Source organism: Ziziphus jujuba, chloroplast (genome assembly GCF_031755915.1).
Source record: "Ziziphus jujuba chloroplast, complete genome".
NCBI classification, from domain to species: domain Eukaryota; kingdom Viridiplantae; phylum Streptophyta; class Magnoliopsida; order Rosales; family Rhamnaceae; genus Ziziphus; species Ziziphus jujuba.
This window is the reverse complement of record NC_030299.1, coordinates 117,501-135,000: the sequence shown is the minus strand read 5'-3', so window position 1 is coordinate 135,000 and position 17,500 is coordinate 117,501. Positions and strand designations below refer to the sequence as shown.

At 30.8% G+C, this 17,500-nt stretch overlaps 11 protein-coding genes, 1 non-coding gene and 1 pseudogene across 12 annotated transcripts in view; 10 read left to right on the top strand and 3 right to left on the bottom strand. All coding sequences in view use genetic code 11, as the record gives it.

The window, feature by feature from the left end:
* ycf1 overlaps positions 1-54 on the top strand; it is a 1,155-nt pseudogene extending 1,101 nt beyond the window's left edge.
* Positions 55-4,999: 4,945 nt separating this feature from the next.
* rps15 (ribosomal protein S15) lies at positions 5,000-5,272 on the top strand. The gene has a single exon. The coding sequence runs from the start codon at positions 5,000-5,002 to the stop codon at positions 5,270-5,272; it is 273 nt and encodes a 90-aa protein (YP_009256384.1).
* A 114-nt stretch (positions 5,273-5,386) lies between these two features.
* ndhH (NADH-plastoquinone oxidoreductase subunit 7) lies at positions 5,387-6,568 on the top strand. Its single transcript has one exon. It carries the CDS (start codon positions 5,387-5,389, stop codon positions 6,566-6,568), a length of 1,182 nt encoding a protein of 393 aa, YP_009256383.1.
* Position 6,569: 1 nt separating this feature from the next.
* ndhA (NADH-plastoquinone oxidoreductase subunit 1) lies at positions 6,570-8,919 on the top strand. The gene is made up of 2 exons: positions 6,570-7,121; positions 8,380-8,919. The coding sequence occupies exons 1-2, from the start codon at positions 6,570-6,572 to the stop codon at positions 8,917-8,919; spliced, it is 1,092 nt and encodes a 363-aa protein (YP_009256382.1).
* Positions 8,920-9,001: 82 nt separating this feature from the next.
* Positions 9,002-9,505, top strand: ndhI (NADH-plastoquinone oxidoreductase subunit I). The gene has a single exon. It carries the CDS (start codon positions 9,002-9,004, stop codon positions 9,503-9,505), a length of 504 nt encoding a protein of 167 aa, YP_009256381.1.
* A 358-nt stretch (positions 9,506-9,863) lies between these two features.
* ndhG (NADH-plastoquinone oxidoreductase subunit 6) lies at positions 9,864-10,394 on the top strand. The gene has a single exon. The coding sequence runs from the start codon at positions 9,864-9,866 to the stop codon at positions 10,392-10,394; it is 531 nt and encodes a 176-aa protein (YP_009256380.1).
* Positions 10,395-10,647: 253 nt separating this feature from the next.
* Positions 10,648-10,953, top strand: ndhE (NADH-plastoquinone oxidoreductase subunit 4L). Its single transcript has one exon. The coding sequence runs from the start codon at positions 10,648-10,650 to the stop codon at positions 10,951-10,953; it is 306 nt and encodes a 101-aa protein (YP_009256379.1).
* A 244-nt stretch (positions 10,954-11,197) lies between these two features.
* psaC (photosystem I subunit VII) lies at positions 11,198-11,443 on the top strand. The gene has a single exon. It carries the CDS (start codon positions 11,198-11,200, stop codon positions 11,441-11,443), a length of 246 nt encoding a protein of 81 aa, YP_009256378.1.
* A 132-nt stretch (positions 11,444-11,575) lies between these two features.
* Positions 11,576-13,087, top strand: ndhD (NADH-plastoquinone oxidoreductase subunit 4). The gene is given in 1 exon segment: positions 11,576-13,087. A coding segment is annotated over 1 exon segment (1,512 nt).
* A 278-nt stretch (positions 13,088-13,365) lies between these two features.
* ccsA (cytochrome c heme attachment protein) lies at positions 13,366-14,331 on the bottom strand. The gene has a single exon. It carries the CDS (start codon positions 14,329-14,331, stop codon positions 13,366-13,368), a length of 966 nt encoding a protein of 321 aa, YP_009256376.1.
* A 93-nt stretch (positions 14,332-14,424) lies between these two features.
* trnL-UAG lies at positions 14,425-14,504 on the bottom strand. The gene has a single exon. It is a non-coding gene; the product is annotated as a tRNA-Leu (tRNA).
* Positions 14,505-15,620: 1,116 nt separating this feature from the next.
* On the bottom strand, positions 15,621-15,779 carry rpl32 (ribosomal protein L32). Its single transcript has one exon. The coding sequence runs from the start codon at positions 15,777-15,779 to the stop codon at positions 15,621-15,623; it is 159 nt and encodes a 52-aa protein (YP_009256375.1).
* Positions 15,780-17,053: 1,274 nt separating this feature from the next.
* The window catches only part of ndhF (NADH-plastoquinone oxidoreductase subunit 5), a 2,259-nt gene continuing 1,812 nt past the window's right edge, over positions 17,054-17,500 (top strand). Inside the window, exon 1 of the mRNA in view lies at positions 17,054-17,500. This exon is cut by the window's right edge and continues 1,812 nt beyond it. Within this exon, the coding sequence (YP_009256374.1) occupies positions 17,054-17,500 (447 nt within the window).

Genomic DNA, 17,500 nt, shown 5'->3' with positions numbered 1-17,500 from the left:
CTCTTGTTAATATTCTTTTTGACTATAAACGATGGAATAGGCCATTACGCTATATAAAAAACAATCAATTTGAAAATGCTGTAAGAAAAGAGATGTCACAATATTTTTTTTATATATGTCAAAGTGACGGAAAAGAAAGAATATCTTTTACATACCCGCCCAGTTTGTCAACTTTTTTGGAAATGATACAAAGAAAGATGTCTCTGTTTACAGCAGATAAACCCTCTTCTGCTGAATTATATAATAATTGGAGTTATAGCAATGAACAAAAAAGAAAAAACCTAAACAAAAAATTTATAAATAGAGTCAAAGCTCTAGACAAAACTTTAGATAGGATATTTTTTGTTTGGGATATACTCGAAAAAGAGACTAGATTTTGTAATGATAATCCTCAAAACGAATACTTACCTAAAATATATGATCCTTTCTTGAATGGCCCCTATCGGGGACGAATCACAAATTTTTTTTCAACTGCAATCCTAAATGAAACTTCCAGACAAAATAACATTAACATAGAGGGTTTTTGGATAAATAAGATTCATAGTATCCTTCTTATTTTTAATTACCTAAAATTTGAAGAGATAAAAAATCCATTTGATAAAAAACCATTAACAACAAAAATTTTATATTTCTTGAACTTAATCAATGAACTTACTGAAAAACCACCATTAAATTTTAAAGAGCTTTCTTTACTTCCCGAAGAAGAACAAATAAAAATTGATTCAGAAGATAACAAAAAAAATTATAAATTTCTATTTGATGCAGTTATAAGAGACCCTAACGATAAAAAAATTAGAAAAAAACCTATCGGACTAAAAGAAATCAGTAAAAAAGTTCCTCGATGGTCGTACAAATTAATTAATGATTTGGAACAACAGGAGGGAGAAAGCCCAGAGGGGGTGGCGACGGAGTATGAGATTCGTTCACGAAAATCCAAACGTGTAGTGATTTTTACTGATAACCTACAAACTACTGATACTAATACCAAAGATATTAATAATCCTGATGAAATAGAGGAAGTGGCTTTGATACGTTATTCACAACAACCGGATTTTCGTCGAGACATAATAAAAGGTTCTATGCGCGCTCAAAGACGTAAAACAGTTATTTGGAAACTCTTTCAAGCAAATGTACATTCACCCCTTTTTTTGGATAGAATCGAAAAAGACGTTTTTTTTTCTTTTGATATCTCTGAGCCGATGAAAATGTTTTTTAAAAATTGGATGTGGAAAAACACAGAATTAACAATTTCAGATTATACCGAAAAAAAGCCAAAAGGCACTGAGAAAAACAAAGAAAAAGACAAAATAGAAGAAGACAAAAGACGAGAAAAAGCACGTATAGAAATAGCAGAAGCATGGGATAATATTATATTTGCTCAAATACTAAGAGGTCTTGTGTTAGTAACCCAATCTATTTTTAGAAAAAATATTCTATTACCCTTCTTGATAATAGTTAAAAATATTATACGTATACTACTGTTTCAATTTCCCGAATGGTCTGAGGATTTAAAGGATTGGAATAGAGAAATGCATATTAAATGTACTTATAATGGCGTCCAATTATCAGAAACAGAATTTCCGAAAAACTGGCTAACAGACGGTATTCAGATAAAGATCCTCTTTCCTTTTCGTCTGAAACCTTGGCACAAATCGAAGCTACAAAAAACTTATAACGATCCAATGAAAAAGAAAGGACAAAAAAATGATTTCTGTTTTTTAACAGTTTGGGGAATGGAAACTGAACTGCCTTTTGGCTCTCCCCAAAACCACCTTTCAGTTTTTGAACCTATTTTTAAAGAACTCAACAAAAAAATTAGAAAATGGAAAAAGCAGCGTTTTCTAGTTCTAAGAATTTTACAAGAAAAAACAAAAATTTTTCTAAATGTTTCAAAAGACATAAAAAACCAGTTTAGTAAAACCATTCTATTTCTAAAAGAAATAGTAAAAGAACTCGAAAAAATAAACCCAACTCTATTATTTGGCTTGAGAGAACTAGAAATATATCAATTAAGTGAAACTAAAAAAGAAAAAGATTCAATAAGAAATAATCAGCTAATTCATGAATCGTTCAGTAAAATTCGACCTACAGATTGCACAAATTATTCATTAACAAAAAAAAAAATACAAAATTTGACTGATAGAACAAATACACTCATAAATCAAATAGAAAAAATAAAAAAAGAGAACAAAAAAGAATTTATAATACAAAATATAAGTTCTAACAAAAACAAAATGAGTTATGATGATAAAAGATTAGAATCGCCAAAAAATATTGGGCAGGTATTAAAAAGAAGAAATGCTCGACTAATCCGTAAATCACATTATTTTATAAATTTTTTTTCATTGAAAAGATATACATAGATATCTTTTTAGGTATCATTGATATTCGGAATATTAATGCACAATTTTTTCAGGAATCAACAAAAAAAATTCTTAATAAATATATTTACAATGATAAAGATATTTCTACTTCTAATAATGAAACAAATCAAAAAAGAATTTATAGAAAAAATAAAAGTCTAATTCACTTTATTTCGACTATAAAAAAGTCCCTTTCTACTATTAGTAATAAAAGCGCACAGACTTTTTTTGACTTATCTTACGTGTCACAAGCATATGTATTTTACAAATTATCACAACCCTCAGCCCTTAACTTATACTTATATAAGTTAAGATCCGTTTTTCAATATAATGGAACAGCTTTTTTTCTTAAGAATGAAATAAAGAATTATTTTGGTGGAACACAGAAACTATTTCATTCCAAATTAAGACATAATTCTCTTCGAAATTCGGGAATGAATCAATGGAAAAATTGGTTAAAAGGTCATGATCAATATGATTTATCTCAGATTAAATGGTCTAGCTTAGTACCACAAAAGTGGCGAAATAGAGTAAATCAACACTCTATAGCTCAAACTAACCATTTAAAGAAATGCGATTCATATGAAAATGAAAAAAACCGATTAATTCACTACGAAAAACAAAAGACTTTTGAAGCCGCCTCATTACAAAAGGAAACAGATAATTTTAAAAAACACTATAGATATGATTTTTTAGCATATAAATTTATATCATCTAAATCTATTAATTATGAAGATCAGAAGAACTCATCTATTTATGGATTACCATTACAAGTAAATAATAACCAAGAAATTTTTTATAATTACAGTACACATAAACGAAAATATTTTAATGTACTAGGAGATATCCCTATCAATAATTATCTAGTCGAAGATGATATTATAGATATGGAGAAAAATCCGGATAGAAAATATTTTGATTGGATAATTCTCAATTTTTGTCTTAGAAAGAAAGTCGATATTGAGGCCTGGATCAATATTGATACTGACACCACTAGTAATAAATATAGTAAGACTCGGGGGAATAATTATCAACTACTTGATAAAACCGATACGCAAGGTCTTTTTTATCTCACGATTCCTCAAAATCAAGAAATCAACCTATCCAATACAAAAAAAAACCTTTTTGATTGGATGGGAATGAATGAAGAAATACGAAGTTGTGCCGTATCAAATCTGGATCGTTGGTTTTTCCCAGAATTTTTGATACTTTATAACACGTATAAGATTAAACCATGGGCCATTCCAATCAAATTAATTCTTTTTAATTTGAATATAAATGAAAATGCTAGTGAAAATAAAAGCATCACTGGAAAGCAAAAAAGAAATATATCAATATTTTCGAATGAAAAAAAATCTCTTGAATCAGAAAACCGAAATCAAGTAAAAAAAGAATCCGCAAGCCAAGCAGATTTTGAATCATCTCTCTCAAAGCAAGACAAAGATATTGAAGAAGATTTTGTGGGATCAGACATGAAAAAAGATATAAATAAAAAACAATACAAGAACAATACGGAAGCGGGGTTTGATTTCTTCCTAAAAAGGTATTTGCGTTTTCAATTGAGATGGGATGGTGTTTTAAATAAAAAAATGATCGATAACATCAAAGTATATTGCCTCCTGCTTAGACTGATAAATCCAAGAGAAATTTTTATATCCTCTATTCAAAGGGGCGAATTGAGCCTAGATATTCTACTGATTCAGAAAGATTTAACTCTTATAGAATTGACGAAAAAGGGAATATTGATTATTGACCCAATCCGTCTGTCTATAAAAAATGAAGGACAATTTATTCTATATCAAGCCGTAGGTATTTCATTGGTTCATAAGAGTAAGCATGAAATAAATCAAAAGTACTTAACAAGAAGCACTGTTGATAACAAGAATTATGCTGAATTCATTGCAAAATATCAAAAAATGACTGGAAATAAAGACAACAATCATTATGATTTGTTTGTCCCTGAAAACATTTTATCCCCTAGACGTCGTAGAGAATTGCGAATTCTAATTTGTTTGAATTCTAGGAATGGAAATGGTATGCCTCGAAATGCAGCATTTTGCAATGGTAAGAAGGAAAACAGTCAAGTTTTGGATAAAAGCAAAAGAGATACAACTAAACTAATTAAATTAAAATTATTTCTTTGGCCTAATTATCGATTCGAAGATTTAGCTTGTATGAATCGATATTGGTTTGATACCCATAATGGCAGTCGTTTCAGTCTGGTAAGGATACATATGTATCCGCGATTCAAAATTCGTTAGTTAATGGTAGATTTGTTTTTCCTATATTTCCTGTAGTATGATCTATGAAAACAAAGAAATGCACACATGCATTGGCTTACATTTCATTCTGATACATGATTCATTGACATATCAATTAGATCTATAAATGATCACCAAAATCCTCTTTTTTTCATTTTAGGTCTAAATTTTTATCTTTTGTGAGTGCCGAAAAGAAGATTTTGGTATACCTATTCGAATACAATTTTATTTGATCAAATTTGGAATTATTAACAAAATTAAGATTAGTGTATTGTGTATACTAAATTAAAATGAATGGCATTATTATTATTGATCAATAAAACCACCTAACACTAAAAAAAGGATAGGAACAAAGTGGGGGGCAGATTTCATTTTATGGTAAAAAATTCATTCATCTCGGGTATTTCGCAAGAAGAAAAAGAAGAAAAAGTAGGATCTGTTGAATTTCAAATACGCAGCCTCACCAATAGGATACGAAAACTTTCTTCACATTTGGAATTGCACAGAAAAGACTATTTATCTCAGAGAGGCCTACGTCAAATTTTGGGAAAACGCCAACGGCTGCTGTCTTATTTGTCAAAGAAAAATAGAATATGTTATAAAGAATTAATTAATCAGTTGGATATTCGGGAATCAAAAACTCGCTAATTTGAAAAAGCAGTTTATTTTGAATTATTTGATTTATTAGATCTTGAATTTGAATTTTAATGAACTTATTTTAGTTTTCAGCAATTCATGAAAGACTGAATCGAGGAAAAACCTATGAATATACCAGCTACAAGAAACGACCTCATGGTAGTAAATATGGGTCCCCACCACCCATCAATGCATGGTGTTCTTCGACTCATCGTTACTCTAGATGGTGAAGATGTTATTGACTGTGAACCAATATTGGGCTATTTACACCGAGGGATGGAAAAAATTGCGGAAAACCGAACAATTATACAATATCTGCCTTATGTAACCCGTTGGGATTATTTAGCTACTATGTTCACAGAAGCAATAACCGTAAATGGCCCGGAGCAGTTGGGAAATATTCAAGTGCCTAAAAGAGCCAGCTATATCCGAGTAATTATGTTGGAGTTGAGTCGTATAGCTTCTCATCTGCTATGGCTCGGCCCTTTTATGGCAGATATTGGTGCACAGACGCCTTTCTTCTATATTTTCCGAGAAAGAGAATTAATATATGATCTATTCGAAGCTGCCACCGGTATGAGAATGATGCATAATTATTTTCGTATCGGAGGAGTAGCTGCTGATCTACCTCATGGCTGGATAGATAAATGTTTGGATTTTTGCGATTATTTTTTAACAGGAATCGCTGAATATCAAAAACTTATTACACGAAATCCTATTTTTTTAGAACGAGTTGAAGGAGTAGGCATTATTGGTACAGAGGAAGTAATAAATTGGGGTTTATCAGGCCCAATGCTGCGGGCTTCCGGAATACAATGGGATCTTCGTAAAGTTGATCATTATGAGTGTTACGACGAATTTGATTGGGAAGTCCAGTGGCAAAAAGAAGGAGATTCGTTAGCTCGTTATCTAGTCCGAATTGGTGAAATGACAGAATCCATAAAAATTATTCAACAGGCTCTGGAAGGAATTCCGGGAGGGCCATATGAGAATTTAGAAATCCGATACTTTGATAGAGAAAAGAATCCCAAATGGAATGATTTTGAATATCGATTTATTAGTAAAAAACCTTCTCCTACATTTGAATTACCGAAACAAGAACTCTATGTTAGAGTCGAAGCCCCAAAAGGAGAATTGGGAATTTTTCTGATAGGGGATCAGGGTGGTTTTCCTTGGAGATGGAAAATTCGCCCACCAGGTTTTATCAATTTGCAAATTCTTCCTCAGTTAGTTAAAAGAATGAAATTGGCTGATATTATGACGATACTAGGTAGCATAGATATCATTATGGGAGAAGTTGATCGTTGAAATGATAATTGATACGACAGAAGTACAAGATATCAATTCTTTTTCTAGATTGGAGTTTTTAAAAGAGGTCTACGGAATTATATGGGCCCTTATTCCTATTTTTACTCTTGTATTGGGAATCACAATAGGCGTACTGGTAATTGTATGGTTAGAAAGAGAAATATCCGCAGGACTGCAGCAACGTATTGGACCTGAATACGCCGGCCCTTTGGGAGTTCTTCAAGCTCTAGCAGATGGGACAAAACTTCTTTTCAAAGAAAATCTTCTTCCATCGAGAGGAGATACTCGTTTATTCAGTATCGGACCGTCCATAGCAGTCATATCAATTTTAGTAAGCTATTCAGTAGTTCCTTTTGGCTATCACCTTGTTTTAGCGGATCTCAATATCGGTGTTTTTTTATGGATTGCCATTTCCAGTATTGCTCCCATTGGACTTCTTATGTCAGGATACGGGTCAAATAATAAATATTCCTTTTTAGGCGGTCTACGAGCTGCTGCTCAATCAATTAGTTATGAAATACCATTAACTTTATGTGTGTTATCAATATCTCTACGTGTGATTCGTTGAGACATAAATTTTTCTCTATTACTTCCTCTCTATTCTTTTCTTTCTAGGAAAGGGGTAGAATGAATTGAGTAGATATCTTCATTTTTTTATTCATTAGTCGGATTGATGAACTAAATCAGATAGTTGGATGAGTGAAAGAGAACAGCTTCTATATAAATTCGCAGTAAAGATATTGAGTCTCATTTTCTATGTATAAGAGTTAGAGAGTTGAGCGGAAATAAACAGAAGCAGAAGATACCGTTTACCCCAAGATTGGTTGATTAGTCATCCTGACTTGAAGCGGGCTCAAAAGATCAACCGTATTGAGTTTTCACTATCGTTTGTATGTATTTTCATACATGTATTACCATAAAAGAAAAGGCGATTGAACAAAAACGAGTGGATAGGTAGAAACACCAAGATACGCAAAGGATTAGTAATGTAGATCCTGTAAATTATCCAAAAGTAGACATTTCTACATAATATACAAAGAATACTAATTGGGGCTTTAAATTTGTAGAAGTTATAAGGCAGTACTCCCCACGATTCCGATCCAGAGTATGCTCCTATCCGCCAATTAAATAAATGACTATTGGGAACGAAATAATCCCTTTTTTGATTTTGTAAGCCCCCTTTTTTCAGAAACAGAAAGAAGAATAGGAACGAAAAAAAGAAAGGAATACAAAAGAATAAACAAGATCTTTTTTATTCTTTTTTTCTTATATCCAGATTTATATCGATACAATTCGTGTCATAATTCATGAATTAAAATTAATGTAATATATAATTCTTTTTCGTAAGTGAAAATGATGGGTTATTGATTTTTTTTACAAGGAGTATTTTATTGAAGAATCAAGTTATTACTCAACAAAGAAAAATTTAAATGATTATGGAAATTTAAAAAAAAGGATGAGATCAATTCAGAAGTATTTTTTTTTTTATTTATTATTAATTCAATTTATTAATTTATTAAATTAATAATAAATTGAATTCTTTATTATTAATTATTAATATTAATTATATTTATATTAATTATTATTTTTTTTTATTAAAATTTATTAAAACATAACAGACAGAATTCAATTGGTCTAATTTTGGACCGTATGATAGATTTGAATCTTATCTATCGTATAACCAAGCATCGCAAGATAAAAGGACTCGGTCCTTAGATTTTTTTATGGCCCTTCAGGAGCCGTATGAGGTGAAAATCTCATGTACGGTTTTGGAATAGCGATGGAAACAGTGATGGTACCGCCGACTATGATTATCTAATAGTTCAAGTACAGTTGATATAGTTGAGGCGCAATCAAAATATGGTTTTTGGGGATGGAATTTGTGGCGTCAACCTATAGGGTTTATCGTTTTTCTAATTTCTTCCCTAGCAGAATGTGAGAGATTGCCTTTTGATTTACCAGAAGCGGAAGAAGAATTAGTAGCAGGTTATCAAACCGAATATTCGGGGATAAAATTTGGTTTATTTTATGTTGCTTCCTATCTAAACCTATTAGTTTCGTCATTATTTGTAACAGTTCTTTACTTGGGCGGTTGGAATATCTCTATTCCGTATATATTTGTTTCGGAGCTTTTTGAAATAAATCAACAATATGAGGTTTTTGGGGCGACAATTGGTATCTTTATTACATTAGCTAAAACTTATTTGTTTTTGTTCATTCCTATCGCAACAAGATGGACTTTACCTAGGCTAAGAATGGACCAACTGTTGAATCTTGGATGGAAATTTCTTTTACCTATTTCTCTCGGTAATCTATTATTAACAACTTCTTTCCAACTCTTTTCACTGTAAAGGAATATGATATTCTATATTCACAACTTGGCTTAAACAAGAGAAATAAACAAACATCAAATTATTCATATATATTCACGATATGTTCCCTATGGTAACTGGGTTCATGAATTATGGTCAACAAACAGTACGAGCTGCAAGGTACATTGGTCAAAGTTTCATGATTACCTTATCCCACGCAAATCGTTTACCTGTAACTATTCAATATCCTTATGAAAAATTAATCACCGCGGAGCGTTTCCGCGGTCGAATCCATTTTGAGTTTGATAAATGTATTGCTTGTGAAGTATGTGTTCGTGTGTGTCCTATAGATCTACCCGTCGTCGATTGGAAATTGGAAACTGATATTCGCAAGAAACGGTTGCTTAATTACAGTATTGATTTCGGAATCTGTATATTTTGTGGTAACTGCGTTGAGTATTGTCCAACAAATTGTTTATCAATGACTGAAGAATATGAACTTTCTACTTATGATCGTCATGAATTAAATTATAATCAAATTGCTTTGGGTCGTTTACCAATATCAGTAATTGACGATTATACAATTCGAACAATTTTGAATTCGCCTCAAATAAAAAATAAGTAACTCCTTTGATTCAAGAAAATTTTCGAATTATTAAGTACTAAGGTTCCTTTCGTTTTGTTTGGTCACACCCTACAAATCCCAACTATTCATTAGTTGGTAATAATCACGTATTAATTTGGATTGAAAATCGAGTAATTAATGTCTATATAATTATTTCGAAATATAGTTTCGGATTTGAACTACTCTTTCTTTCAGATAAAGAATGAAATTAGTCCAATATCTGTACCCACATTAATTCACATCCCTGAGGATTTCATTCAATTAGGAATTGATTATAAATCATACAAAATTTTTTCTGGTCGGGTCTCAATAAGGTCATGAAAAAAATTTCGATTTTTTATCTCTTTTTTTACATATAATGGATTTGCCTGGACCAATACATGATTTTCTTTTAGTCTTTCTGGGATCAGTTCTTATATTAGGAGGTATAGGAGTAGTATTATTTACCAACCCAATTTATTCTGCTTTTTCATTGGGACTTGTTCTTGTTTGTATATCCTTATTCTATATTCTATTAAACTCTTATTTTGTAGCTGCGGCACAACTCCTTATTTACGTGGGAGCTATAAATGTTTTAATCATATTTGCTGTGATGTTCATGAATGGTTCAGAATATTACAAAGATTTTAATCTTTGGACCGTTGGAGATGGGGTTACTTTGCTGGTTTGTACAAGTATTTTGGTTTTACTAATGAGTACTATTACGGATACGTCATGGTACGGGATTATTTGGACTACAAGATCAAACCAGATTATAGAGCAAGATTTGATAAGTAATAGTCAACAAATTGGAATTCATTTATCAACAGATTTTTTTCTTCCCTTTGAATTCATTTCAATAATTCTTTTAGCCGCTTTGATAGGTGCAATCGCTGTGGCGCGCCAGTAATAAATCGTAAATCTATAGAATTAGCAACAGCAATCCAAATGAAACTTCAGTCTGTGTTATCACATCTATTTCTCTTCAATTCTAATTAAAGATTGTTTATGTTGAAAATAGAAATTCTTTTATTAGATCTATTACCAATCTATTTATTTGTTCCGTACCTTTTAGATTCTAGTCACTAGTCAATTGAATCCGTTGAATTGTTGTTCATATTATATTGAAATAAATCAAAATTTAATTGATAAGGAGTTGGTCAATGATGCTCGAACATGTACTTGTTTTGAGTGCCTACTTATTTTCTATCGGTATCTATGGATTGATCACAAGCCGCAATATGGTTAGAGCCCTTATGTGTCTTGAACTTATACTGAATGCGGTTAATATAAATTTTGTAACATTTTCTGATTTTTTTGATAGTCGCCAATTAAAAGGCAATATTTTTTCAATTTTTGTTATAGCTATTGCAGCCGCTGAAGCAGCTATTGGACCGGCTATTGTTTCGTCAATTTATCGTAACAGAAAATCAACTCGTATTAATCAATCGAATTTGTTGAATAAGTAGTATTAATCATAGAAATTAGAATATTCATAAATTCGAATTAGCATGTATTATACATAATGTATGATCATGTTTGCGAAAAAGTAAGAAATCAAAGTATCTTGGCTCCCTTACATGAGTCGGTCCAGAAGTAGATTGATTAAAAAAATTCTGGTAAATCATTGATTCATCTGGTGTCTAAATATATGATTTATTTCTAAATTTACTAGATCGAAAATTTAGAATGTTCAAAAAATTTATAGATCCAATGTCACATTCAGTAAAGATTTATGATACGTGTATAGGATGTACTCAATGTGTCCGAGCCTGCCCCACGGATGTATTAGAAATGATACCTTGGGACGGGTGTAAAGCTAAGCAAATCGCTTCTGCTCCAAGAACAGAGGACTGTGTCGGTTGTAAAAGATGTGAATCCGCCTGTCCAACGGATTTCTTGAGTGTTCGAGTTTATTTATGGCATGAAACAACTCGAAGTATGGGGCTAGCTTATTGATACGTTTCAGAAAACCTTACTTGAATATATTTAATTTTTTTTTACCAACAAAAACCCGCGCTCAAAATAATATATTTTATTTTATATTTTTGAGCACGGGTTTTTCTGGTCCAAGTGTATCTTGTTTTTACCACGAATGATTTTCCTTGGTTAACGATAGTTGTAGTTTTGCCAATATCTGCGGGTTCTTTAATTTTCTTTCTCCCTCATAGAGGGAATAAGGTAATTAGGTGGTATACTATTTGTATATGCATAATAGAACTCCTTCTAATAACCTATACATTTGGGTATCATTTCCAATTGGACGATCCATTAATCCAACTTACAGAGAATTATAAATGGATCCATTTTTTTGATTTTTACTGGAGATTGGGAATAGATGGAATTTCTATAGGACCTATTTTACTGACAGGATTTATCACTACTTTAGCTACTTTAGCGGCCCGGCCGGTTACTCGAGATTCCCGATTATTCCATTTCCTGATGTTAGCAATGTATAGCGGTCAAATAGGACCATTTTCTTCTCAAGACCTTTTACTTTTTTTCATCATGTGGGAGTTAGAATTAATTCCAGTTTATCTACTTCTATCCATATGGGGCGGAAAGAAACGTTTGTATTCAGCTACAAAATTTATTTTGTACACTGCAGGAGCTTCTGTTTTTTTATTAATAGGAGTTCTGGGTATTGGTTTATATGGTTCTAATGAACCAACATTAAATTTTGAAACATCAGCTAATCAATCGTATCCTGTAGCACTGGAAATCATTTTTTATATTGGATTTTTTATTGCTTTTGCTGTCAAATCGCCGATTATACCCTTACATACATGGTTACCAGACACCCATGGAGAGGCACATTACAGTACTTGTATGCTTCTAGCTGGAATATTATTAAAAATGGGAGCGTATGGAGTGGTTCGTATAAATATGCAATTATTACCTCACGCTCATTCTATCTTTTCTCCTTGGTTGATCATAGTAGGCACAATTCAAATAATCTATGCAGCTTCAACATCTCCGGGGCAACGTAATTTAAAAAAAAGAATAGCTTATTCCTCCGTATCTCATATGGGTTTCATAATTATAGGAATTGGTTCTATAAACGATACAGGACTCAATGGAGCCATTTTACAAATAATCTCTCATGGATTTATTGGCGCTGCGCTTTTTTTCTTGGCAGGAACGAGTTATGATAGAATACGTCTTGTTTATCTCGAGGAAATGGGCGGAATGGCTATCGCAATTCCAAAAATATTCACGACTTTCAGTATCTTATCGATGGCTTCTCTTGCATTACCGGGCATGAGCGGTTTTGTTGCAGAATTGATAATATTTTTTGGAATACTTACTAGCCAAAAATATCTTTTAATTACCAAAATAGTAATTACTTTTGTAATGGCAATTGGAATGATATTAACTCCTATTTACTCATTATCTATGTTACGTCAGATGTTCTATGGATACAAGCTTTTTAATGCTCCAAACTCTTATTTTTTTGATTCTGGGCCACGAGAGCTATTTGTTTCGCTCTCTATACTGCTACCTGTAATAGCTATTGGGATTTATCCGGATTTCGTTTTCTCACTATCAGTTGATAAAGTCGAAGCTATTCTATCTAATTTTTTTATTGATAGTTTTCCGTAGTAAACAAACCAAAACATCAAACAGAAATCCTATGATTGTGAAAACCGTTCGTTGTAAAAAAAAAAAAAAAATTCTTTTTTCTTCTCGTAAGTTTAACTAACTAAAATAAAAAAATGAATTGGAATTCTATTTTAACCAGATATGTAAGCCATTGAGAAACCTTTGAATCAAGTAATGTAAATGATTCAAAGGTTTCTCAATGGCTTACACGAAGTTTTCTTATATATATATATGCTTACGTTGTCCTAGGTTTGTATTCGTCAAGCCCTTTCTTCAATTCAATTCGATATTGATGTAAATGAACCATAACTATGCAACCCTATTCCTAATAGATTAACTCCAAAATAGCATATCCAAATTATAAGAAATCCCATCGAGGCCACAATGGCAGAATTTACGCTTTTAAAATTTGTTCGAGTATGTAAATAAATCGCAAATATGGTCCAAGTAATAAATGCCCAAGTCTCTTTAGGATCCCAATTCCAATATGATCCCCATGCTTCATTAGCCCACACCGCTCCCGAAAGGATACCTATGGTTAAAAAGATAAACCCAAGGCCAATAATACGATAGCTCCAAAGATCCAATTGTTGAATCAATTGAGATCTGTAATAATTCCTAGAAGAAAGAAACGAAGTGGTTTGTAAAACATTGTTTCTTTCGCTGACGTATTGAATCTCACCAAAAGAAAGTGGATCATTTACGAAATTGTTGCTTTTACTAAAAATCCTTATTAATTTTCGAAATGTAATGACTAGAAGAGCTACTGATAATAATGATCCGCATAAAAGAGCTGCATAGCCTAATACCATCATACTGACGTGCATCATTAACCAATGGGATTGAAGAGCCGGGACTAATATTGCGGATTGATGCATTTCAGTTAAAAGACCCGAAGTAGCAAAACCTTGGGTAAAAATAGCACTTGGGGCGGTTATTGCGTTTAAATTAAAAAGGTTTTTTTGTTTTTTAAAATAGGGAACCAGATGAATAATGAAAAAACTCCATGAAAGAAAGATTAATGATTCATATAAATTACTTAATGGTAAATGTCCCAAATAAATCCACCGGGTAACTAATAATCCTGTTATACAGAAAAAAGTAGCTATCATGCCCTTTTCTGACGAATCATATAGGCCTACGATTTCATCGACTAATAAGGTTATTAAATGAATTGTAATTACAATTGAAACGATCGAAAAGGATATATGAGTTAATATATGCTCTAAAGTTGAAAATATCATAAATTTTTGAAATTAAAAACGGGGTACCTCAATTATAGGAATGGAAATCGGGAATTGATTTCATTATAGGACTTACTCTTTTAGAAGATGCCATGCCGCCACTCGGACTCGAACCGAGATGCTCTAGCACTGCTTCCTAAGAGCAGCGTGTCTACCGATTTCACCATAGCGGCTTGCTCGAAATCATAATAACCTATTTTTATTCAATCGTCGAGATTAAAGGAAACAATTCAATGCAATATATTTTAGAAAACATTAAAATTGATGATTAAAAAAAACTTTTTGAAAATTTCAAAATTAGGGATTTGAACGTATCGTTTTCAACAAGAATCCTTATTTTTCTCAGTATATCATTATATTTAGTATTAGGGTGTCAGTTTTATTTAACTTAACACTGGGATTTTTTCAGAATTTATTAGTTTATGCTCGATTAAACGGGAACTGTTGTACCTAGATATTTCGGACTTCAATCCATGGATAAAACTCAAAAATGTTCTTTATCTTTATAATGTGCATTTTTTAATGATTCATTTCTCATTTATGGGATTTTATGAATCTACAAAAAAATTATCCACGAAGAAAAAATCGGCAGAGCCTTTGTAGAATCACCTAAAAAAGGGAAAAGGGGTTTTTATTAATTGGGGTGAAAGTTAGGGATATATAGTGATACGAACTTAGAGAAATAAGAATTTAGAAAGTGATAAGACACATTTTAAACTTAATCAATTAGTTTCAATGATCTATTATATTAAATGATCTATTAATTTTGACTAAAGATCTTATACCTGATCTTCTATATTTTATAGTATTCTAAATATATTAGAATATGAATATCTAGTATAAAAATAATATAAATAAAAAAGACAAACCTTTGTTATTATTGAATTATCAAATCGATGGGGAAAATAAGAATCCCCACCTTGAAAATTATAAAACATACTAAAAAGAAAGGTGAAATCTTGTGCTTGCTTTTACTCTTTTTTCAAACAAAAAAATACCGTTTTTAGATTTTCAAATTCAGTCAACACAAAATTCTTATTTGACTATAAGAGCAAAACAACTTCAATTTATTTAATATTACTATTGATCGGATCAAACCATTAAAGAATATAAATTATTCCTTTTATTAGTTTAATTATTTTAACTTTGATAAATTATCAATTTTTTTATAACTTATAAAATATAAAATAAAAATCAAACTAAAAAAAAAAATTTAAACAACTTCAAAAAAAAACTGAAACTAGATTACTTTTCGAGTCAAATCAATTCAGATTTTTCCCAATCTTGGATTATTTATTTGTTGCACAAAAAAAACTTTTTGAATTCCTCGTAGAAAGAGATTTCGCTAACGAAAAAGCTTTCAATGCTGCCGAATATCCCTTCCTTTTCCAAATATTTTTCCGAATGCGTTTTTTTGATATAGAGGTGCGCTTTTTTGGAACTGCCATTAAAAAATTCTAATAGGTTATTCATTACCAGGGTTGGATGTCAAAGACATCTATTGTTCAAAACCAATTGTTCTTTACTATTAATTATAATTATCGATCTATTTATTTTCTAGATTGTACTTCCTTTATAAAAATATGGATCTAGAAAAATCGCATAAAATATTACTAGCAACATAAACAATATGGTGGTTTTTAAAAATAAAATAATTTTTTTTATTTGTTTTTTTTTTCTATTCCATACAATTTGATACAACATCTGGAAGAAAGATTTGTATTTATTTTATTGGTAGTCTTATATCTTCCTTCAAATTGATATCTTCTATATCTATAGAATCTACTATGCAATAGAACTAGAATTGATTGGAGTTGATATGAGAAAAAAAAAACAAATACAAAGAAAAAACCTGTGCCTTTCTATCTCTGTCTAGTTTTTTTTTTCGTCATCCGAAATTTTATACATGGAATAAAATACATCGAAATGTTTAATAACCCAACCCCTATCTTTATTCTTTATTAAAAAAAAACTTTAGTAATTTGTTTCTATTAATTATTCATTTTATTTAATTGGTCAAGCTCGATAAATGAGTAAATCTAATTTAATTTTAAAAAGTGGAATGAGACTAGTAGTTAATCTGCGAAAAGATACAGGATAGATGGTTTTATAAAAGCTATTTTAGGAATTCCTTCTTTAAATTTTATATAAAGTCACGTGTTGGAGTCATAGTTTCTTTATCATAACCTTTCCGACAAATGTTTTTTATTGGAATAGAAGACAATCAATCGGTTCAAATTCGTTACTGATTCTGAATAATCCAACTAAAACTAAAATAAATAACTTTTATTTTATGAGTTAAATTATTATGAGTTAAATTAGGATTATTTATGCTTCATATATTTATGCTTCATATCACAATAAAAAACTGTTTTTGGTGAAATTTTTTATCCTTGCTCTATATATATAAATAAATTATTGTAATACGTAATAGTAATAAAAATGTAAATTTTCATTTTTTGTATCTTCATAAAATTTGACTTAATAATTTAATAAAAAAACGTATTTCTTTTTCACTAGTAACTTGGTCATATCGTTTGACCAACTCTAACCTCTTGATTTGAAATATTTGAGGTAGTTGAGAAAGATTCAGAATAATTAAAGCTATAAAATTCTATTTCAGTTTTGTATATCTTAACTTTTTTTATTAACTGACCCTTTTCAAAAGAAATAAAAGCCGGTGAATCAGAAACAATTAATTAAGATAAAAAGATTCTTTTTTATGGAATATACATATCAATATTCATGGATCATACCTTTCATTCCCCTTCCAACTCCTATGTTAATAGGAGTAGGACTTCTACTTTTTCCAACGGCAATAAAAAATCTTCGCCGTATGTGGGTTTTTCCTAGTGTTTTACTGTTAAGTATAGTTATGATTTTTTCCGCCCATATATTTATTCAACAAATAAATAACAGTTCTATTTATCTATCTGTATGGTCTTGGACCATCAATAATGATTTTTCTTTAGAATTTGGCTACTTAATTGATCCACTTACTTCTCTTATGTTAATATTAATCACTACTGTTGGAATTATGGTTCTTATTTATAGTGATAATTATATGTCTCATGATCAGGGATATTTGAGATTTTTTGCTTATATGAGTTTTTCTAATACTTCAATGTTAGGATTAGTTACTAGTTCAAATTTGATACAAATTTATTTT